Genomic DNA, 25214 nt, shown 5'->3' on the forward strand with positions numbered 1-25214 from the left:
TCCCAAAAAAGTGGTACGGTACGGTTCGGAATTAGGGTACCATTCACAACTTTTGACAATGGAAACGGAAAAAAATGCGTACCGTACCGAACCGTACCGCTCAGTGGAAACGAGGCATTATATTTTTCTTTTCCTCCTCCCTTTTTCATTTGGCTTAAACGATGGCTTAATTACATCTGGCAATAAGGAATTTACATTTATTTGAATGTTTATTAATGCACATTGTTCAGTTTTAAACTAAATTACTCATAACTAGGTCAAAACAACATATCGTAATTGATGTATTTTAAATAAATAAATTATACACAAATTAAAATTATACTTGTAAAAAAATATTCTGTTTCTAGAGCAATAATATTTTTGAAACCTCGGTAAAGTTGAACTAACTCTACAGCAGATCGATTGCTGTAACGTTAGACAGTGCTCTTTAATTAACTAGAGTAGGATTAGTTTTGTCCTGATAATTATTATTTTATACCCATAAAGATAATTAGTAACTGCCAGATTATGATCACCAGCTTTTTCCGTCATGGCTAACATTAGCCGTGTTATCTTGGCTAATAACATTTAGCTTATAAAGCCCACATTTAACGTGACCGAAAAAAACTCAGTGATCCGTCAAATCTGTAGGTCGGTTAGGACAGTTTACTGCTGAACAACAACTTTTGTCAGTGAGAAATAACACAGAAATCGAAAAATAATAGTTATTTATTCATCTTCAATCTCCCCTCAAAGCTCCGACAGTCCTCAGAGAAGCTGTCAATCAACTGTAAATCATGACGACACGCCCCGTTTCTATAGCACCAAATTGCTTGCAAAAATCAAACTGATCACAAAAATGAACTATTGAATATATATCAGCATGATAACAACTACCTTAAATGACCAAAAACATCTTTCGGAAAATTTTATTGTATGTGTAATTAATTTTTTGTTATTTTGACAAGTGCCATTAGTTTGCATTGAGAGGGCGGGTTTATGACTTGTACTGCATCCAGCCACCAGGGGGCGATCAAAGAGCCCGCGGCTTCACTTTTCAGGACGTATGAGACACACCCGTTCCACACCCATAAGACCTTCGTTAATCTTCGGAACACAAATTAAGATTATTTTAAGATTAATTATTTTTGTTGAAATTCGATGGCTCAGTGAGGCCTGCATAGACAGCAATGACATTTCCATTAATGTACTAAAAACATATTTAAATCAGTTCATGTGAGTACAGTGATTCAATAATATTATAAAGCAACGAGAAAAACAAAAAAACAAAATAACGACTTATATAGTTATGGCCGATATCAAAACACTGCTTCAAGAAGCTTCTTTGTCGACGATTTTCATTATCGATTAGTTGCAGCCCTACATAATACCCTATTTTATTCACGTTTTTGATTTACAAGTGCACGTCTTCTTACCACTTGAACTTCGTCAAAGTTGGAACCGACATAACTGCAGTTTCTTTCAGTTTTTCCCCTCCATTTGGCCTGAAACACTTTCTTTGTGGTAATGTGTTTGAACAGAGTTCTCTCCATATTTACGACTCGTTGCAGCCTTTATTCAATGCCTACAACACACTGGATCCTTCACTGGAAACCAAAACTAACTCACTCCTGCTGTACGTTTACTCTTTGAATTCTTGCACTCAGGAACAATACATGTCAGCACCATTAAAAGTTTGCTAAGAAGTATTTCCTACTAAAACAAGATGGTATTTGACTCTGGTAAGCGTATCCATAGCAGACTGTGGGAGTGGCCTTGGACGGCAACATACCCAGTGCATTAGTTTTCCTACCTATTTGGCAAAATGGAAGACAAAAGAATTTTTCCTCTCTTTTCTCTAGTCAGGTAGCACTGAATAATTTTTTTATTATATAAAAAAATAAACCACAAGTTGAAGTGTTGTGGTTCTGGACCATCAAAACTAGAAATGTTTTAAAATACCGATTGCATCAATCCTTTAATGTGTGAATAGACTTTGGAAAATATTCAAAATATATTGTGTATGAAACAGACCCAAGGGAATAGCAATGTAAGTGAGGGAACATTTACGAATGAAACATATTCTAGAAGAAAATCAGTGCTTTTGAAAGAGCCACGCTTTTGAACACCATAGAAAACGTAATGGCCCAGGAAAATATTCACAAGATCTGTTGCATCATAAAACATAGGCAGATGACAGTCTCTCACAGTCAGACTCAAGCTGTTGTTGTGACAGATTTATCAAATCTGCTATAATGTTCCTGTTTGTACTCATCATTTATGCTAATCAGACCCATTGCTATGGCACATACTGATTTGAATACTGTTTTTGTGTTCTTTGACAACATTTAATCAGTATTCCAGATTCTGACGGTCATATTTCAGTCAACGCAACACTGCACAAACATTTTGCTGTTAAAAGGGATTCACTTCAACAAAGAAAGTTGAACACTTATTTTGGAACTAAGAAATACATACTGTGAATATTACGGAAATACATAATATGCTGCATCTGTATCATTATATAAAAGGCCCCTAAATTACCTGATTTCTCTCTGACAATTTGCCTAGCCACCTCAGAGAACTGCTACTGTAAACTGCAAACTGAGACAAAAAATTAGCATCAGAGTCTCAAAGCCCCAAAACATGGAATTATTTACAACAACAAAAGCCATTTTAAGAACCGCCAGCAATAATATCGATCTAAAATATAAATACTGCATATGCATTTCATTTGGTGGGGATACTAAGATCTGATGCCTGATTAAGCTCAATTTACAAGCATTTACAGGAAGTAGAGATGATATGTTATCTTTTATATAAAAACCCAGGGAAAATTTGCTTCAAAGATAGAAGAGGAAGAAATGTATCCGACTCCCAAAAGGTCAGTGATTACTTGAATGATAAATGGAGGGAGCTCACAAGAACCACTATGAGCAAATTGCCTAAAAATGGTCTCTGGCAGTCTTGACCTTTGTGTGACTGTAATTGGTTTGAGAGCATAATATCAGGCTGAATGTAGCATACAAACAGCTTTAGCTTTCCAGAATAAGATTTAATAATATAATGACTTATGATATGATTTTCTCTATGCGTCCAAGGTACAAATGTATGATTAAGATGAGTCTCAGGGTTCATAGAACAGAACAGGAACAAACAAACTGTAATGCACATCATTGATCTAAAAGCCATATATATAAAAGAAGGTTTTAGGACAACTTTGATGAAAGTTATTTGAACACTGCAAATGTTGACTACTAATATATATATATATATACACACACAGGTGAAGTGAATCACACTGATTATCTCTTCATCACAACACCTGTTAGTGGGTGGGATAGATTAGGCAGCAAGTGAACATTTTGTCCTCAAAGTTGATTTGTTAGAAGCAGGAAAAATGGGCAAGCGTAAGGATTTGAGCGAGTTTGACAAGGGCCAAAGTGTGAAAAGCGGCCCAAGGAAGGAACAGTCGTGACTTAGTGAGGGTCATGGGCGGCCAAGGCTCATTGATGCATGTGGGGAGTGAAGGCTGGCCCGTGTGGTCTGATTCAACAGACGAGCTCCTGTAGATCAAATTGCTCAAGAAGTTAATGCTGGTTCTGATAGAAAGGTGTCGAATACACAGTGCATCACAGTTTGTTGCGTATGGTACCGTAGAACAGTCAGGGTGCCCATGCTGACCCCTGTCCTCCACTGCTGAAAGAGCCAACAGTGACATGTGATCATCAGAGCTGGACCACGGAGCAATGGAAGAAGGTGGCCTGGTCTGATGAATCACATTTTCTTTTACATCACATGGATGGCCGGGTGCGTGTGCGTCTCTTATCTGGGGAACACATGGCACCAGGATGCACTATGGGAAGAAGATAAGCCGGCGGAGGTAGTGTGATGCTTTGGGCAATGTTCTGCTGGGAAACCTTGGTTCCTGCCATCCATGTGGATGTTACTTTGACACGTACCACCTACCTAAGCATTGTTGCAAACAATGTACGCCCTTTCATGGAAACGGTATTCCCTGGTGGATCTGGCCTCTTTCAGCAGGATAATGCTCCTGCCACAAAGCAAAAATGATTTGAGGAGCACAACAATGAGTTTGAGGTGTTGACTTGGCCTCCAAATTCCCCAGATCTCAATGCAATCAAGCATCTGTGGGATGTGCTGAACAAACAAGTCTGATCCATGGAGGCTCCATCTTACAACTTACAGAACTTAAAGGATCTGCTGCTAACATTTTGGTGCAGATACCACAGCACACCTTCAGGAGTCTAGAGGAGTCCATGACTCGACGGGTCAGGGCTGTTTTGGCAGCAAAAGGGTCAAAACAATATTAGGAAGGTGGTCATAATGTTACGCCTGAGATAGATTTACATTGGCTTACGGTTTACTTTGCCTTCCTCTGCATTAAAGTTAACGGTTCACTCAGCCCTCATCCATAATGAAAGTCTCTACAACACAATGAACATTATTAGTCTGCATAACGCTTCAATCACCATCAGTTATTACATATTTAAAACCCACTGTGGTTTCCATAAAATAGGGGCTAAGACTATACAAGGTTATATACAGTAACTACTTCACTATATGAGCAATTACATTTTATGAGCATTTTTATTGTTTAAAATACAATTTACAATCCCCTAAAGCTAACCAGAATATATCTCAAACACATTATCATGTCATGTAACAGTTGAGTGAGTCTCACACAGAAAGTTTCTTCAGTTCATTAACAATCACAGCTAAACAGTAAGTTATTATTAACATCATCTGTGGGGGTTGGAATTAACAGCACACAGTAACATGTTGTATATATACTTGTTAATGGCTCAGTTTGGAGTGGAAAGTCTGAAGGTAATAATACACACAAAAATAAACATTTCAAAAGCATGTCACAATCGCATCACGTTCAGTGAGTTTTAGTGTTGTTTGTGGAGAAATGAGAAATCAATGATGATCGTTTACAGTGATTTAGAAACCCATATTCAAAAGATACTGAATGAAGTTCTTATATCGCAGGAATTACTCTAGATATTCATGAAGAAACAGTAGTGACTGTATTGATAACACTATGCCGATATAATGATATTGTATTCATGGGCTGTTAGAACAATGAGAGTATTTGCTACATTAGGCCAGTGTACAGTAGAAGATCTTCCACCACTCCTTCTTTTACACCATTTTCCAAGGCACAAAATGACAAAACAGAGGCCTCTAGTGGCAAATACAGAGGATAACAATTCATCTTTCAGTATTTGTGCTTTCTAAAGCAACATGAAAATAAAGAAATAGGGAAAAAAAAGAGAATTCAAACCATGTGCAAGACTTTTCCCAGTTGTGTCCACGGCTCATGGATTATTTCTCATAGAGATCAAGTGGGTAATGCTCTTTATACTGCTGGACGTGCCGCCACATGGCGTCTTTCTGCTTGGCTATTTGAGGAGTCATCTCATCATAGACGTCAGTGAACATCAGGTCAGGGTGGGGTTTCAGACGTCTCTCGGCTCTTTCGAAGGCCTCCATGACGAGCTTGCGGGACTGCTTCCTCCAGGCCCGCTCCTCGTCCTCGCCCCACCAGTCTCGGGCGGTCATGTAGTGCCGTAGGCGAGAGATGGGGTGATCTTGCTTGTCCCAGTAGTTCACCTCGTCGACTGAGCGGTAGGCAGAACTGTCGTCACTGGTGCTGTGATGACCGATCCTGGAGTGGGAAGAGGAAATGAAAGGTTTCGCTCATTTCACAGCACTAGGGATGCACTAAAATTTCAGTAAAAATGTTTAACCCAAAAGACAGTATGTGCAAAAACTACAACTTACAACTCTTATGTAATATATTGTAGGGTGAAGATGTGTGAGAGTCTGAGAGTTTGTCAAATCATAAGTATAATCAATTTAAAGGGTTAGTTCAGCCAAAAATGGAAATTCTGTCATTAATTACTACAAATCTTTTTAATGAAATCTGAGAGCTTTCTGTCCATCCATTGACCATCTACACAACTACCACTTTCAAACAGGGCTGCAACTAATGATTATTTTGATAATCGATTAGTTGGAAGTCTATTTCTTGGATTAATCACGCCGGCGCTCATTCAGTAAAGTCTGAATTTCAATGCAGACTGTCAGGATGAGCCTTAATGCAAAATGGAAATACCAGGTAAAGATATAACCATAAAATGAAAGTTTTGCACTGAGGAAACATATCAAACATTAAACAGCACACGCATCTGGTAAGCCACGTCAAACATTACGCTACTGAGTTCTGTTCTGGGCAAGAACTCCCTGCACATCCATGCAGCCTAGCATGGATAAGAGCAGGGAGAGCAGCAATAAGGGATAAACAAAACAGAACCAACATATGCAGATATAATTAATGTCTATAATTTAACAAGAATTATTTCAAGAATTAGTCTGATTCAGGGGAATCATAAGGCCAACCCTGACTGAAGAGAGAAGGAGCTGGGGATGGAGGAGGGTAATTTGCTCCTGAGAAATGCGATAGCTGCTGATAATACTGAGGAGCTTATATATGGATGCCGTGATAGGTGTCGTATTCCTATAGGTAGGCGTGAGTCAGCTGATGCGAGCATGACTGACGTGACCTGCCAGAACTGACACTAACGCTGGATTTTTGGGCAGCTTGGATCACGTACCTCTCTTGCAGCAGCTCACTCTGTTTCCTCTGCTATTTTTAGATGCATTTTTTCCATAGAAATGCATCATTCAGTACTGTAATTTCACATGACTGGCAGTAGTTTACCGTGCACGGTGGGCAGATGCGACTCATCGATAATGACATTCATTGTCGACAATTTCAATTATCGATTATTATCTATTAGTTGTTGCAGCCCTACTTTCAAGCCTCAGAAAAGTAGTAAAGTAATCCATGTGACTCCAGCGTGAGTGCTTTATTTGCACACAAAAAAAATATTTTTATTTACAAAATGTTAATCATGCATCACGTGAACGTGCGTTGAAGATTAATATTTTGTAAATAAAGTGGTAAATTACATTGTTTTGTGCAAACAAAGCACTCATAACAAAGTTGTGCAAACAAAGTGTACACTTCATAAAACTGAGGTTAAACTCACTGGAGTCACATGGATTACTTTAATGATGTCTTTACTACCTTTCTGGGCATGTGTAGTATTACGCTGAATTTTAACTCTGCCAAATTATTACCCCTCCTTGTTGATTCCAGTACTTGGTTGCCTAATATTAACCCAATACTGAACCCTAAACCTACCTACTGTATACTGGGGATTCAGGGGGGTAATAATCTGGCAGAGGGGTCAGAATTCAGCACAACATCAGCACTTGCACGTCTCTCGCATCACACTTGATTTGTGGTCTTACAGTAAACAAAACAATTGTCCTGTTAAGGATATGAACACAACAATAATAATACAGTACTATTAATTAGAACTGGGCAATATGGACAAAAAAATGATATGTCGAAAAAGCTGTTTGTGTCTGTGTAAGAAACTTGAAACACACTTTTCCCCACAAGAAATAGGCTAGTTCTCTCCTACATATTTTATGCTGCTTCATAAAAGCCTAGATTGCAAAATATTGTGTTGACAAACAGGTTTACAGTGCATCTCATAGTGTTTTCTGCTGAGTTTGACACTCTATATACAGTAAAAATAGGTCCAACCCCAAAAGGCAGCGTTGTGGTCTCCTCCAGGTCTACGCTGTTCCACATAGGCTGTTTATAGGTAATAGAATGCTGATATTCAGCCGATTCATGGAGATAAACTCTACCTGTAGGTCATGGCTTCAATGAGGAAGGGCTGGTTTTCAGCCACCGCTCTGCGTCGTGCCTCCTTTGTGGCGTTGTATACTGCAAAAACATCATTTCCATCTACACGGATCGACATCAGTCCATATCCTGGACCTCGAGCAGCTTTGGAAAGAAAATTGGAGAGAAAAAAAAAAAACAAATAAGACAAATGAAACGCAGAGATTCGCATGGGAGTCTATGCCGGAAAGACTTACTTACCAATACCGTCCCCTCTATACTGCTCATTCGTCGGCGTGGAGATAGCATAACCGTTATTACGGCAGAAGAATATGAGAGGACACTCAAGGGTGGCGGAGAAATTAAATCCAGCATGTGCGTCTCCCTCACTGGCCGCCCCCTCTCCGAAGTAACAGATCACCACACGGTTTGCGTTCTCCCGCTTCACTGCGTACGCCGCCCCGGCCGCTACAGCAAGAGTAACAGATCAAAGTCCTTATTCTGTTCAAAGGATTGAGGCCTTTGAACAGAGAGTAAAGAGTAATGGCTGCTGAAATTATATCTTTCAAATAAACTTTTCCTGATAATTTACTCACCCCCATGTTATCCAAGATGTTCATGTCTTTCTTTCTTCATTCGAAAAGAAATTAGGTTTTTGATGAAAACATTCCAGGATGATTCTCTTTATAGTGGACTTCAATGGCCTCCAGACGGTTGAAGGTCAAAATGACAGTTTCAGTGCAGCTGGCTTTGCAAAAGGCTTTAAACAATCCCAGATGAGGAATAAGGGTCTTATCTAGTGAAACGATCGGTCATTTTTGAAAAAAATACAACTGTAAGTAGAATAGGAAAGGCGTAGGTCATACAGCGTAAACTTTTTTGAAGAATACTGAAGAGCAGTTATGGCGGAAGCACTTTTTTAAGGAGATCATTTGTGTTTATAAAGCATATACAGTTGTTGTTGTTTTTTTTTCGAAAATGACTGATCGTTTCACTAGATAAGACCCTTATTCCTTGTCTGGTATCGTTTAAAGCTCTTTGAAGCTGCACTGAACTGTTTGAGCTCCACTGAAGTCCACTATAAGGAGAAAAATCCTGGAATGTTTTCATCAAAAACCTTCATTTCTTTTCGACTGAAGAAAGAAAGACATCTTGAATGACATTGGGGTGAGTAAATTATCAGGAAAACTTTTTTGAAAGTGAACTAATCCTTTAACTATTGTACATTACTGGTCAAAAGTTTAGAAACATAACTATTTTTAATGTTTTTAAAAGAAGTGTCCTATGCTCATCAAGCCTGCATTTATTTGATAAAAAATACAGTAAACTTTTACTAATACAGTAAAATTATGATTGTATTGTAAAATATTATTACAATTTAAATAAATGTATTTCTATCTTGATATACTTCAAAATATAATTTATTTCTGTGATGTTAAGCCGAATTTTCAGCATCAATAAATAAATAAAAAGTCTCTCACCTCAGAAAAATGAACTTTGATGAGTGTGGAGGCTCAATACCATCTTACTAACTTTATAGAATTAAGAAAAACTAGTTTGGGACTGCTTATTTAATTAATAGACTCACCTTATAATGTTTATTCATCAGTGTTAGTGATGTTCTTACAATTCACGTGCATGTTACATAAAATGGGACGGTACTTGTGTGCATGTCAACCATTTTTGACAAATAAATTTGCTTCAAATTCCCCAAAATTTGGGTCGTGGGCCAGAGCATTTGAGAACCACTGCCATAAGAGACTTCTTTCAAAATCATAAAAATCAGAGCCCAAACTTTTGAACGATAGTGTATATAAACACTTCATGTTCTGCATAACAGACATGCTCAATTCTTACCTTGAGGGATCTGAGTGGCAAGTGGTGAGGAGATGGTGACAAAATTAAGGTCTTTGGAGCCATAGTGAACTGGCATTTGTCGACCCTTGCCAAGGTCATCAGCGTTTGCATAGCACTGTGCCATAAACAGATCCAGAGGGAAGCCTCTGTACATCAATACACCTACGGAAATACAGAAAAAATATATGAATATGAAAAATATATATATGAAAAAGTAACTTAGATATTTGATTGCAAATTTAAAAGTAATGCATTACTTTACTAGTTACTTAGTAGCCGATTATGTAACTCATGTTACTTGTAATGCGTTACCCCCGACACTGACTTATTTTTTCCATCAATATTTTACTATTATGAATTAAATTAAAACCAAATTAAATAATAATAATAATTCTAAAAAAATAAGTGCAAGACTTATTAATAACAAAATTGGGAGAGTATTGTATCTCAAGCTTGTAAACATCCTCACCAGCTTCCCGGTATTGGCCGAAGACCAAATCACTAGGGTCAAGAGCTGCAGCGCTTCCAATATGTGTGCCCTCCTCACCGTAATTGGTCATGTAGAATGAGATACGGCCCTTAAACACAAATGCATACCAAATTTAAGCATTATAAACTTTCAGATGTCATTTCATTTCATTTTATGATGGATTCAGTATGACACTAAAATCCACTCCATCCCTCACCTGCCTCTGAGACTCATAAAGAATACGATCCATTGTGTTGAGTAACGTCATCTTCTGATAGAAATTCAAAACCGTCTCTTTTGAAAGCTGAAACACAAGTATTATTTTGATATTAACATTTATTAATGATAACCTGGTACCAGCTTATTTCCACACATATTGAATGGAATAAAAGACTCCACACCTGAGGATCCTCTGATGGATTGATGATCTGGCCCTGTCTGTCCATCACCCTATACACAGGGATTCCTGAGATCACATTGGGCTGGATAAACTCCAGGTGATCGATGAACTCCGCCGAGGCTCCGGGAAACTGCGGCTTCTCCGCTGAAGAATCAAACGGCTGCTGGTGAAGAGCTCTCTGAAGATTCAAGGAGTAAAACACAAAAGTATCAGAGCAGCAGTTCACGAGTCCATGCATTATGAGTTCTGTTCACATATTTTAACAATCAGACAAAAACTGCTCAAAAATTCACAGCTCACTAGGCTTTTAACAGACAATTACTACCTAGTGATAAGAGCTTTTATTTTCCCTTTGTTTTGGTTTAAAGGTGATAGGAGTCATCTTTTGATTCTGATACAGCATTAAAAACTTAGAGAAAATAAAGTTCCAAAGCTCTAAAATAAATAAATACAGAAAAAGATTAAAGGGTTAGTTCACCCAAAAATGAAAATAATGTCATTTATTACTCACCCTCATGTCGTTCCACACCCGTAAGACCTTTGTTCATCTTCAGAACACAAATTAAGATATTTTAGTTGAAATCCGATGGCTCAGTGAGGCCTCCATAGCCAGCAATGACATTTCCTCTCTCAAGATCCATTAATGTACTAAAAACATATTTAAATCAGTTCATGTGAGTACAGTGGCTCAATATTAATATTATAAAGCGACGAGAAAAAAAAAAAAAAAGTACTTATCGATGGCCGATTTCAAAACACTGCTTCAGGAAGCTTCAGAGCATCATGAATCTTTTGTGTCTAATCATGATTCAGATCATGTGTCAAACCGCCAAAACACTGAAATCACGTGACTTTGCCGATCCGAACCATCACTATACACTAAGTTGTTATTTAGTTTTTTTGGCGCACCAAAAATATTCCCGTCGCTTTATAATATTAATATTGAACCACTGTACTCACATGAACTGATTTAAATATGTTTTTAGTACATTAATGGATCTTGAGAGAGGAAGTGTCCATTGCTTCCTATGGAGGCCTCACAGAGCCATCGGATTTCAACAAAAATATCTTAATTTGTGTTCTGAAGATTAACGAAGGTCTTACGGGTGTGAAACGACATGAAGGTGAGTAACTAATGACATTATTTTCATTTTTGGGTGAACTAACCCTTTAAATGTTTTCTATATAATGTGCACACTGTAAAGCATTGCTAAATGTGAACTGGATTTTGCTGCATGAAAAGGAAGATTAGCTGTGTACACAACAACACATGAATGTATACTATAATGAATGTCAGAATATTGTTTATGTGCATGGTTTGAATATCGATTTAGGATGACAGTGAATCGTAATGCACCTGAGACACTTACTCAGATTTAATGTCCACTTTCAATTAAGATCATCTCGAGGAAAAAGTGTGATGATACATTATTTATATTATATATATATATACACACACATGTACACTGCCCTCCAAAAGTTTGGAAACACCCTAGAAAAGTGGAGTTTTGGACAATATTGGCATAAATCCTTTTTAATTTGTGATAATTATATATATATATTTTTTTTTTTTCAAGATTTATATTTTATATATATATATATATATATAAAAATTTTTAGCACCTTATTTTAATACTATTTTTATTGTTGTTATTGTAATATTGTATATTTCTTTTCTCATCATTAATCATTACTTATATATATATATATAATGCTTTGACAATATTGTATGTAAATAAAATCATGCCAATAAAGTTTTTTAAAAAACTGAAATTAAAAGTATTTCAATGAAACATGGTTGCTGGGATTAGCTTTGTGTTTTCCTCCACACACCCCCCTCCACCAGCCAATCGGCTCTCAGTGTAAATCTACAGCCTTGTGAAGGTTGAACAGTTCATTACACACAACAATAAACACAGATCTGAACACTAACGTTAGTTATTAGATTAAAACAATTCATACAGGATTTGATTAACGTTACATGATCAGACAGATCGAACACAATAATCTTTGGTTTCTAGGTCAGATAAGGAATACATATACATTCATATTAACATTATTCTAAGACTAATTTTAAGACTTACATTATTTATATTATATATATTTATATTAAAGTGTTTTGTTGTGCCATACAACCCAAATAACGACAAATGTTTTGAGGCTCGCGCTGCTAACGTTACCTCTGATTGACAACTTTTGCTACTTTTACTGAGTAACGTTATATACAACATTCATACGCGTTAAACTTACGCAGACGCGGAATGCTCTTTGCTGCAGAAGCGTTGTTGCTTTTAACGCAGTATTTTGACGAATTGAATGAAGTCCAATGCCGTATAATTTCTGAACACTTCTAACAGCCGCCATCTTTACGTCAAGTACGTGTCTCGCGCTTTTCTCTCCTCTAATGACAGTCTGTGATGATCCCATACAGCGCGCGCCCCCTGCTGGACAATGTCATGCAGTACAAACATTAATTTCGTTTTTTTACGTCTATATCTGGGAAATGTATCTATTTATTTGGATATTAAATTTTATTTAGAATAAATTCATGATTGTAACTACAATTAGTAGCAGACACACATGCTCATTTTTTATTAAAAAAAACGATTTCTGGCATCGTTGTCATTACAATACTTTTACCACTAGAGGGCGAACGTGTGCCGTGTCGTCATTATGGTGCGCGCTCAAAACAATGACGCGCATGAGTGCGACGAGAGGATTGTGCGTGAGGACCATGATGGAGTTAGATCAAAGTTGTTCAGTTTTAAGGGAATATGGAAGTGAGCAGAGTTTGTTATCAAGACCTGACGGCTCTTCTACTTTTGTTCAAGGTATTTATATCACTTTTGTAACTGATTTGTTTCTTTATTGCCTGTCAAGCCAAATAATGTCCAGCAATCTGTTTGTTTCATTCATATCTGTATCTTTTTCGATTTGTAAATGTATTTTCAGGAGATACTAGTATCCTGGCTGGAGTTTATGGACCAGCTGAGGTTAAAGTCAGCAAGGAAATCTACGATCGTGCTACTGTAGAGGTTCTTATCCAGACCAAAATGGGGCTTCCAAGTATGTATTTTCAATTTATCATTGTTTTCTTAGTAATCATCATTGTTTCATGACATAAATTGCACACTGTAAACATGAGCTATGAGTAAATATATATATATATATATACATATATATATATATATATATATCATTTAAGGTGAAATATGTAATATTTCTGCAGTAAAATATCCAAAAACCACTAGGCCAGTGTTCTATATTTTGTTCACTTGAGTACTTACAATATCCCAGTTTGAAACTATTTGTAAATCGTGAGAAAATTGCAATTTTAACCAAGGCTCCGGGACGTGTGAAGAGTCGCCTGTCAATTGCGTCATACCTGCATTACCCTCGGTTTCCGGATTTATTTTGTAAAAACCATGAAAACACCAAAGACGCTTTAATATATTTACATGTTTTAATAGACAAGGGAACAACTGTTTTGATATATTTATAGACAGAAAACTAAATGTTGTTATATAGCTCAACACGTTTAGTCTTATTTTTTAAATCTAATTTTTATTTGAGTACCATGCTTTACCATGCCTCAGAAAAACACTATTTTGTGAAGTAGTTAACAGAGCATAATCACATGCAGTTTTATTTTTAGTAACAGTAATACATAATTTTCTCCATCATACAATACATTTTAAAATTAATTGCATGCCATTTATCAACACAAGCCATCCAGCATTTAATATGATATTGTAAAATGGATCTATCTTACTGCAGTGTGTAACAGTGTCTCACAGCGAGTGAACGCACAGAGTAATGTTATAACAATTTTCAACACTCAAATGTGTCTGATATGATAAACAGCGCTGTGTTACCTCATGACTGGAAAAGCGGAAGCGGCGCCGGCGTCTGTGTCAAAATAAAAGTCCCGCTGCTCGTGAGGCGTGTGTTGATCAATCGCTCCAGTGGCCTCGTTCAGCTCCCACAACACTCGCTCCTGCTCTGCTTCACACTACAGTAACGTTAATAATCACATCCATGAACATGATTTCTTTCCGACTCCAATCCCTATTCTTTTGCACCTTCCGTTGAGATGGAGACCACATGTCCCAAGATTTTGCACTCAAACTTGCCGTCATCAAGCTACACCTTTATTTTGAATAGGCTTCTAGCGATCTGTAGTAGACAGAAAATATTACATACTGAACCTTTAATTGGCGATATGTAATTGTTGATGAGTTCTTGAAGTGAAAAACGCAGTTTTTTTATTATTATCATGAGCATTTCCTGTCCAATGGTCACACCTTTATTTTGCAATTTCTATAGTATTGCATCCTTCCCATGATCACTTAATCATTTCTGACTTTACAGAGCGAGTTAAATCTCTTTTTATGGACCATTTGACCTGTAAAAAACTTCCAGCCCTCATTAACAATTATATATCATTGATAAATGATTATATACAAAATGAATAGTAGTTATTCAGATTGATGTGGTTTGCAATTCGTAAAATGTGCTTGGAAAAAAAATGGAATTTTGCTTAATAATTATAAACGCACTGTATTAAATTTAGCTAATAGAAGTAGCATAATATTAAATGATACTCCTTATGAAAACATGTCATAGGTGGAGAAAAAAACTATATAACTATATCCTAAAAATGAAAATAAAGTCAATATGGTTCAATATTAATATTATAAAGCGACAATAATTTGTTTTGTGAGCCAAAAAAACAACAAAATCAGCGATTCGCGTATCAAACCACCGAACTGCTGAAATCACGTGACTTTAGCGCTCTGATTCGCTTTGTAAAGCTCTGAAGCAGTGTTATGAAATCCCCCATCACTAGATATTGTTAAAAAGCTGTTATTTTGTTTTTTGGCGCGCAAAAAAAATTCTTGTCACTTTAAAATATTAATATTGAACCACTGTACTCACATGAACTGATTTAAATATGTTTTTGGTACATTAATGGATCATGAGAGAGGAAATGTCATTGCTGGCTATGAAGATGAACGAAGGTCTTACGGTGTGGAACGACATGAGGTTGAGTAATTCATGACATTATTTTCATTTTTGGGTGAACTAACCCTTTAATAAATGAACAGAAATCAAAAACAAGTTGAATGGACTCCAAAATAAATGGAAGCTTTTTTCAGCATGTGAACCACAAAATATATCAATATCACTATTAAATCTGTTTACAAGATGGATAGTGTTTAAGGGTTTAATTTATAAACTAGTTTAAGAGAAATTACTTCAATTTAAATAATGATTAAATATTTATGAAATGGTTTCCAAATTAGATTCCACATCAGACTATCAGATTGATATAATAGCATAATAATTTCCGTTTGAACGCATCAATTATAATTCCTAATGGAGGACTTTTTTTTTTTTTCTTATTTAAGAATCCATTTGACTCAGATATACATCACACAATACGCAATAAAAAACTACCACAACTTCTGTTTTATGCAGACTTTAAAATTCCATTTCAGAATTTTGTTCATGTGAATTTTATGCATTCTTAAGGAAAAACAAGTTATTTATCAAGGTTTTATCAACAAATTGTTTTGAAAAATTAATAATCGTGCAGACTTGAATTGCATGACTAGTAATAATCATGTAATGTGTTTAATGATTACTCCTTCTGTCAACAGATGCGATCCAGACGCCTGCATTGCTAGTTCTCACCATTAGGTGTCAGTCTGCTACAGACTGAGTTTCCCCATTGCATCTCCTCAATCTCTTCTCATGTTGTGCTCCGTTAGGTGTCCGGGAGCGCGCGAGAGAGCAGTGTGTGCGCGAGACCTGCGAGGCGGCTCTTCTGTTGACGCTTCATCCTCGCTCCTCTCTCACAGTCATCCTGCAGGTCGTCCACGACGATGGCTCTGTATCCTGAACACCAGCAGTGTTTCTTAAATTAAGAGAATATATGTGATGTGTCTTCAGACTTTGAACACTAGTGCACATGAATGTTTTCGGCCTCATTTTCATGACCCATCCTTATCTTAACTGTCAGCTGCTCTCATGCTGCCTGAACGCTGCCTGTATGGCTCTAATGGATGCAGGGCTTCCCATGAACCACCTGTTTTGTGGTGTGACCTGCGCTATTAGCAAAGAGGGCCAGATAACGACAGACCCCACGGCTCGGCAGGAGAAGGTAGACTGCACTTCTGTTTCCTAGGGCTGACACAAACCATACCGCACAAGTTAAGCTCTTGATCCGTGTCTTTTATGTTTTCTTTTCCAGGAAAGTCGAGCGTTGTTAACATTTGCACTTGATAGCGTCGAGCGCAATGTTTTGATGTCATCGACCACAGGCTCTTTTTCAGTCCACGAGGTGAGCTCGGATGCAGCAGTTCATTCTTGCTCGTGATTCATTGCTCTGTTTGTGCTGATGATACATAGGTACTTGTGTATGTTTCATAACCGGCTCAAATTTTCTGCAACGCAATGACATAAATGTGTTTTCTTCCTACACAGCTGCAGCAGTGCATCGCAGTCAGTCAAAAGGCTTCTGAACAAATCTTCCAGTTTTATAGGGATTCTGTGAAACGACGATATTCAAAGATACAATAAAACATGCTTGTTAGGATTTTTACTTTGAGTTTGCATTGTCATTTATTTACATTTCACAAAATGCAATAAAACATTATATATACATATATACATTAATATGTATAGTTTTTGTGTGTACAGCGATCAGGCATAACATTATGACCACCTTCCTAATATTGTTTTGACCCTTTTGCTGCCAAAACAGCCCTGACCCGTCGAGTCATGGACTCCTCTAGACCCCTGAAGGTGTGCTGTGGTATCTGCACCAAGATCTTAGCAGCAGATCCTTTAAGACCTGTAAGTTGTAAGATGGAGCCTCCATGGATCAGACTTGTTTGTTCAGAACATCCCACAGATGCTTGATTGCATTGAGATCTGGGGAATTTGGAGGTCAAGTCAACACCTCAAACTCGTTGTTGTGCTCCTCAAATCATTTTTGATTTGTGGCAGGAGCATTATCCTGCTGAAAGAGGCCAGATCCACCAGGGAATACCGTTTCCATGAAAGGGCGTACATTGTTTGCAACAATGCTTAGGTAGGTGGTACGTGTCAAAGTAACATCCACATGGATGGCAGGAACCAAGGTTTCCCAGCAGAACATTGCCCAAAGCATCACACTACCTCCGCCGGCTTGCCTTCTTCCCATAGTGCATCCTGGTGCCATGTGTTCCCCAGGTAAGAGAAGCACACGCACCCGGCCATCCACGTGATGTAAAAGAAAATGTGATTCATCAGACCAGAACACCTTCTTCCATTGCTCCGTGGTCCAGTTCTGATGCTCACGTGTCACTGTTGGCTCTTTCAGCAGTGGAGGACAGGGGTCAGCATGGGCATCCTGACTGGTCTACGGCACGATACGCAACAAACTGTGATGCACTGTGTATTCGACACCTTTCTATCAGAACCAGCATTAACTTCTTGAACAATTTGATCTACAGTAGCTCGTCTGTTGGATCGGACCACACGGGCCATCCTCCAGTGAGCCTTGTACATGCTTTATACATGACCCTGTTGCCGGTTCACTACTGTTCCTTCCTTGGAGCACTTTTGATAGATCCTGACCACTGCAGACCAGGAACACCCTAGAAGAGCTGCAGTTTTGGAGATGCTCTGATCCAGTCGTCTAGCCATCACAATTTGGCTCTTGTCAAACTCGCTCAAATCCTTACGCTTTCCCATTTTTCCTGCTTCTAACAAATCAACTTTGAGGACAAAATGTTCACTTGCTGCCTAATATATCCACCCACTAACAGATGCCGTGATGAAGAGATAATCAGTGTGATTCACTTCACCTGTCAGTGCTCATAATGTTATGCCTGATCGGTGTATATATAACAGTGAATTATAGTATGCTAAAACTGGAGGATTTTCTGACTCGTATGCATAATATATGAGTGTGTTATGATGACCCAGCCTACATGCTTTCACCCACAAAGCTTTACAGAGATATTGATGCTATTTTTATTATTTCAAGCTTGTATTTTCTAGCTCGTACCCTATTAATTTGTCTTTGGTGCCATAATGAAGAAAAACAAAGTGTTTTTATGCCCAGCTAATAATAAAAAAATAAAGATGCATTGTAAATAGCCATATTGCTACCCAGCTGTTGTAGTTTCTGTCCTGAAATGGCTAATAAATAACTGGATGTCTGAGATCTCAGGAGAGTCATATTAAGTAAAATAGACAATAATGCTGCTTTATTTGTGTGTAACTCAAATAGCAATTTAAGTATATAGCCTTGGGAACCGTGTTAGAGGCTTCCGACTATAAACTGGATCAGTGAGGAAATTAATACATGGTATATTAATATGCATTATCATTAATTGCTGCTCACCACAGTTGTGCTTGATGTTCCATTTCGTTTCTCTAGAGATGTGTGTTGTAATGAGTATCATTAAAACATGTTGGCTCTTAGTTTCCACCACAACAATGCAATCACAAACATTCCAAAGGCAAATCCAAATTAAATTTTCAATCAAGTGCATTTATTTGTTCATAACAGGTACCAGCGAAATTTACATACACATTTACACAAGATTAATGTAGAGGAATTACATAATGACAGGAGAGGAGACTTGTGTTGCTCTCAGATGTCTGTATTACTGTAGTGAGAATCAAGCACAGGACTGTTTGTGGTGCTCTTCTATGATCACTGACCGGAGGGGGCTGTGCTATCGCTCCTCTCCTCTGCTCGATGGGGCAGCTTGTTGTAAAAGTAGTACATCATTTCCTACCATGATATGACCCAGTTTCTAACTGCAGGGAGCTTGAAGGGCACCTGCCGAGGCAGTTTATGCTGACTGCTGTTTTGTGGCTTTAATCTTTTGGAGCAGGGCACATTTCAACCTTTAAATTACATAGTGTTGTTTTCTGATTGTAGTTTCATGCACTTGATATTTGAATGTAGACTTTCTCTATAATGTACACTACTGTTCAAAAGTTTAGGGTTGATTGTAGGATTTAAAAAAAAAAAAATGTTTTAGAAAGAGTTTCATTTATTTGATCAAAAATACAGTAAAAGTAATATTGTGAAATATTATTACATTGTATTTTTTAAAAATGTTTTCTATTTGAATATACTTTAAAATGTAATTTATTCAAAGCTGAATTTTCAGCATCATTACTCCAGTCTTCAGTGTCACATGATCATTCAGAAATTATTCTAATATGCTGATTTGCTGCTCAAGAAACAGTTCTTATTTATTAATTACACTGTTAATTGTTGAAAATAGTGCTGCTTAATATTTAAATTCTTTGATGAATAGAAAGTTCAAAAGAATGGCATTTATTTGAAATAGATTGTCTTTACTGTCACTTTTGATCAATTTAGCGTATCCTTGCTGAATAAAAGTGTTCATTTATTTAAAGAGACTTTTGAACAGTAGTGTATTTCTGGCATTTATATATTGTCTAGGTTAGGGAATCCTGGGTGCATCTGTATACTGATACTAGATCAGTCTAGACAGATCTGTTGTATGGATTGTGTTAACAGTTCAGAAGTCAAATTAATGAGCAGATTGTTTACAAACAGAAATAATCCTGATTAAAATGGTAGTGCCATTAATTGTGTATGAATGCAAATGGATTTGAAAGTTTGAGAAAAGTGATGTAATGTGTTTTATACTCAGAGATTAAAGCACTTCAGTCAAAGCGTTGTTTGGCACTGCTTATCACTCACCTCTAGGGTTATCAAGGCGAAACGTAGACCCACAAAAGGGATTGTAGTATTAGTACAGTGCTACAACAAAATAAAGAGTGCCCATGCAGACTCACTGTGGTACAAAATGTCACCCACTCCAGTTTTGAGCTTCCTATATCCCAGAATCCCCTTTTAGCCAAGTGGATTTCATGACCTCAAGTGCATGCCTTCAATCACACGAATGCAGCTTCAAGGTAATGACTGCCAAGACAGGCCAATAACCTTTAGTTCACATCTACAAAATGTACATGTTATATGCTTAGTAGCTCAGTATGAATATAAAGTATGACTATCATGTTAACATACCTGCAAACTCGTCACCTTTGGGTGGATTTATTTATTTGAATGTATCTCTGAAGGGAATGACTGTCTTCAGAAACTTTTGATGGCATTTCCTTTTCATTCAATCTTCGTATAATGCTTAATACAGTGGGGTTTATTCACCTTATTTTTAATGTAAGAACCATTTGTAATTTGAATATTACTGGCTTCCAGTGTCTTTCACTTGCAGTTATTTTTAGCTGTACAAAAACAATCCATTACGCTAATGCATTACTAAGTAATTGATTACTGTAATTGAATTACTTTTCCCTAGTAAAGTAAGAGATTACTCTTAATTTTTCTGTAATTTAATTAGTTACTTCTGGTGTAATTGCATTAAATACAGTATAGACTACATAGAACAATTCTGTATAAAACAATAGTGGATTTAACAAACATTTAACGTAAAATGTATGTTTTTAATGCAACCTTCTCCCTTTAAATACTTTGTTCAACTGGTCGAGGTTGAAATGGGATTTAAAAAGTAATTAGTAATAATAAGTAATGCCACACTTTCTAGAGAGAGAGTAACTGACACAGTAATCTAATTTGGCTGTTGAAGATGTAATTAATAGTAATGAATTACTTTTTTACAGTAACATACCCAACACTGGTTATGCTGCTTGATATTGCAAACTGGCATTTGTTATTGCATCATTGCTTTGTTTACTGAGGTATTTTTATTTTCCATAAGCGCCACCTACTGTCAGGGAGTGAATTTGCATTTTCATACAGCCAGTCTGCACTTTTTGTTCAGACCAATTATATAAAATACATAATCACTTATAATTTTGACTCATAAGAATTGTTTAAATAATTGATTTTATGGTCATTTTACAGCTTAGGCTGTTACTATAGACATTAGTGTTGTTTCAAACAACATTTCTACCAAAACAACACGTATTTCTATTCAATTATGAGAATGCTGTTTCTTAAATTTGTAACCTTTTTTGCCTGTCCAGAGTTTGCAGGTATGGTTTAGCTGAATCATAGGTGTTTTGTTAGTAGGTAGAAAAATTGAATCTACATTTATCAAGCTAAGAATATTCCTGCAGAACAAGCTTCACTTTATATGAATGTATCTCTAGGGAACAGTCTTCAAAAACATTTCAATGTCATTTTCTTTTCGTCCTACCTCTGTACACACAGTGGTGTTTATAAGCGCTGCTTTGTGCACAGGGGTAACCGCTGTATTTCTGCTTTTCCATAAGTGCCACCTACTGCCAGAGAGTGATTTTGCATCTTCAATCTGCCATTTTTGTTCAGACCAATTATATGGAAGATATAAAATCATTTATAAATGACCGATTCATCACCTTTTTCACCAGTCCGGAGTTTGCAGGTATGGTTTAGCTGAGTCATATGAAGTGACAGTTTTGTTGGTGGGTGGAAAAATGAAGAGTCTACATTTATCAAGCTATGAATAGAGTCCTGCAGAAGAAGCTTCTCATAACAGCATGACTCAGTGGAAGCTGAAGTATATATGTGTGTATTTTTCCCATCGCATATGAACATTTGCCTTACTTGAACCTGTTTTCTATCTAACAGAGTTCTAAAGTCATTTACGGTGGTGTTTTCAGTTTGGAGAGTGGTTCAATGACCAGCTTCAGAGCTCAGATAGAAAATGACCCAGTTTGCTCGAGTCATGTGCCTCAGAGGGCAAGTCCTGCTGTTTCACAGCCAAGTCCGTTGTGATCTCCTGATCTCGCTGTCCTTGTCAAGTTCCCTTCTAAAAAACCCTTAGGCCTCAGTCACTCCCTCCCCTGTTATACACAAGCGCCAGGACAGAGTGCAGGTCTCTCTTTCTGATCATTTTTTTTTTGCCCAAATACTAATCTACCCTCTCTCCAAATGACTTGATTTTTTTCTAATCTAATGCACAGTTACGATCTGAAACATCTCCTTGTTCTACTGAGCTTCAGACTCTAATATGACCACAGTGAAGTTGCAGAAAATGTTACAAAGGTGCCGTCTCTGAGGAACGAATGTACTTATTACAGGTGTAGATGAATGTGAGTATGTAAAGAGCAGAGGTTTGTGTGATTAGGAATCAGGGAGGCGTGTTTCTGGAAGATTCGAGAGAGGATACCAATGCAGTAGTCTTTAAGGTGGTTTCCCAGACAGATAGGAGATCAGGGCAGCAATGGCACAGGTGTAAGTGATGATGCCAAAGACGATTGAAAGGATAGAGAGCCACAGAGCCTGCCGAGATGCCGCGCTGGCACCCTGGAAATCTCCTTGTGCTGATGCCTTGTTCGTCTGGAGACAGAAGGTAAACAGTAGCATTAATCATAATGAATGATGGACATCCCTTTGCTCTCTCGAGGTTGTTTACCGTATGACGGCAGCAATTAGCTTTCCAAGCAGGAATGGTCAAAGGCATACGTGTTTTCCGTCATTACACTATCCTCTCTTTTATTCCTTTCTCTTCTCCTTTCACCTTTGATCCCCTCATTTTAGACAACACCCCGTGCTCTATTGGAAATCAATCACCAGCGGCCTCTCATTATGACACTAATTAAAGTCTGAATGAAATCCATTGATCAGAGTCTTGTCAGCTATGTGGGCTGAACGTCTGGAGTGCCACCGCCATTGAAAAGGTGCTTGAACAGAATAATAAAAGTTGCTTCACGTTGTTTACTAATACCAAAACACACAAAAACACCTTTTGTAAAGATGACCAATCAGCTTTCGAGTTTTGTGTGTGATATGCATCAGGCAGTCAGGAAATGGTCCGACTGAGTGCTGCCTGAGTATGAGACAAGAAAGCTGAATAATGCAAGTGCCTTGACTTATGTGTGCCATTTTGATTTGCTGGTGGCATAATCCTGCAAATCTCAGTGTAATCCTGCCTAAACCCTCAGGTGTAATTCCATAATGTCCACACTCACTCCCAAAAGAGATCTTGCCCTGAGCTTTCTGCTAATCTCTGCCACTTTCAGTCCATTTGCCCTTTTGCCCTTTAGACACAGAACAATAAACAAGTCTGTCTGTTAGTGCATCTTTATATCAATCTATCTGCCTAATCATCTGTCCACTAACTCACTAAAGCCCCTGTTATACTTATGACCAAGTTCTTCTGTAATTCGGCATTCTAGTCAAGTCAGGTCACGTTTATTTATATACAACTTCATACACTAGACTGTTTGTTTAAAAGCAAGCATCTTTACAGTATTAAACATTAAAAACAGTGTCAGTGTCTCTTTCAATTTGATTCACAACTACATTTTCTAGTATAATGCTGCTCTCCAGTGTGTTCATGTTTTTACTCGCAGACAAATACGTCAAAGCCTCAGAGCCGCACCTACCTATTACACAATCGCCACGGACCAATGTTAGTACGAAGGTGTTTACCAGCAAAGCACTCTAGAAAGTTTGCTTTGACAAGCTGTTTCGAACTTCGTTTTGGCCTGGTTTTGTTCAAAATGACGTCACACCAGTTCATTCTTTAATTTTGCTTTTTAAGTCTGTCTGTCTATCTATCTGTCTGTCTGACATTTGGATGATAGTCACATTCTGTATAGTCAAAATGTATTTAAAGAAACTAGATGTGATGTTATTATCAGGCACTATGCAGGACTGCTGCAGTCCTCTATTTAATGGACTTCTAAGTGTATGATTCATGGGTTGTGTCCTCTTTCTTCCTGTCTTTTTTCTCGTCCTCTCCATTAGTTGGCATTCTAATCTGTTTTCCCCCATGTATCATCTACCATTTTTACAATATTTTATTGAAGGACATGAATGACTTTAAAATTCCTTATGTTCATAAAATATATAAGGTTAAGAGTAAAGGATAATGATAACAGTGCTGTCAATCAAGAGTCTGTTGAGAGACAAGTATTTGAGAGTCACCTACTTCTGTATTTAAGTATTGATATGCAAACATTGTTGTATGAATAACAAGAATTATGGTAGCACTTTATTTTACAGTCCTGTTCCACATGTACATACTATGTAGTGACTACAGCAATTACAATAACTGGGTTATAACTAGGTTGTAACCCTGGACCTACCCCTAAACCTTACCTTAAAGGATTAGTTCACTTCAGAATTCAAATTTCCTGATAATTTCCTCACCCCCATGTCATCCAAGATGTTTATGTCTTTCTTTTTTCTGTCGAAAAGAAATTAAGGTTTTTAACCCCTTAACTGTCACCGTCCCACAGGTGGGACGTTTGCCATTACATATTTAAAACAGTAATATTCTATACTAAACCTAAACTAATCTTGACAAACTATATATCATTTGAAAGCTTAGAATCTCTAGTTTACATATTTGGTGACTGATTTCCAAAATAAATTACATAGGAGCAGTAATTTATCAATTTGCAACAAGCATATTTTCATACTCATAAGGCATGTTCAGACCTTTATTTTGAAATTGCAATGAACATGAAAAATCATTAAAGATTGGTTGAAACATGTTTGTTTTCATGCCAAGAGTTCAAAAGATAACATCCATTCAATTTTTTGAGAAAAAAAAGGTCTGAAAATGTTTTTAATAGGAAAAAAAATACATTTATGATTGTGGCGCCGATCTATAACCTAGGCCTACATACATGTTATTTTTATGTTTATTAGAGGCTGAATTCATATCAAATTCTGCCAAAATTCCCATACTACTTCTATATAGGATGTCTACTTCATAAATTGTATGAAAATAATGGAAATATATGGTTCAGATCACTCAAAC

The 25214-nt window shown here is 37.2% G+C and overlaps 3 protein-coding genes across 3 annotated transcripts in view; 1 reads left to right on the forward strand and 2 right to left on the reverse strand.

The window, feature by feature from the left end:
* Nucleotides 1-4581: 4581 nt before the first annotated feature.
* On the reverse strand, nucleotides 4582-12826 carry bckdha (branched chain keto acid dehydrogenase E1 subunit alpha). Its single transcript, XM_067389438.1, has 8 exons — nucleotides 12688-12826; nucleotides 10439-10615; nucleotides 10255-10341; nucleotides 10038-10146; nucleotides 9569-9730; nucleotides 7973-8179; nucleotides 7735-7876; nucleotides 4582-5674 (listed from the first exon to the last, which is right to left on the reverse strand). The coding sequence occupies exons 1-8, from the start codon at nucleotides 12799-12801 to the stop codon at nucleotides 5332-5334; spliced, it is 1341 nt and encodes a 446-aa protein (XP_067245539.1). The 5' UTR covers nucleotides 12802-12826; the 3' UTR covers nucleotides 4582-5331.
* A 304-nt stretch (nucleotides 12827-13130) lies between these two features.
* exosc5 (exosome component 5) lies at nucleotides 13131-17107 on the forward strand. Its single transcript, XM_067390561.1, has 6 exons — nucleotides 13131-13268; nucleotides 13390-13503; nucleotides 16212-16333; nucleotides 16463-16603; nucleotides 16694-16783; nucleotides 16927-17107. Exons 1-6 carry the CDS (start codon nucleotides 13139-13141, stop codon nucleotides 17020-17022), a joined length of 693 nt encoding a protein of 230 aa, XP_067246662.1. The 5' UTR covers nucleotides 13131-13138; the 3' UTR covers nucleotides 17023-17107.
* Nucleotides 17108-18987: 1880 nt separating this feature from the next.
* The window catches only part of tmem91 (transmembrane protein 91), a 34791-nt gene continuing 28564 nt past the window's right edge, over nucleotides 18988-25214 (reverse strand). Inside the window, exon 4 of the mRNA XM_067389439.1 lies at nucleotides 18988-22780. Coding sequence (XP_067245540.1) covers nucleotides 22625-22780 — 156 coding nt within the window. The 3' untranslated portion in view covers nucleotides 18988-22624. The remainder of the gene's footprint in view (nucleotides 22781-25214) is intronic.

This window comes from Chanodichthys erythropterus, chromosome 7, assembly GCF_024489055.1.
Source record: "Chanodichthys erythropterus isolate Z2021 chromosome 7, ASM2448905v1, whole genome shotgun sequence".
Taxonomy (NCBI): Eukaryota; Metazoa; Chordata; class Actinopteri; order Cypriniformes; family Xenocyprididae; genus Chanodichthys; species Chanodichthys erythropterus.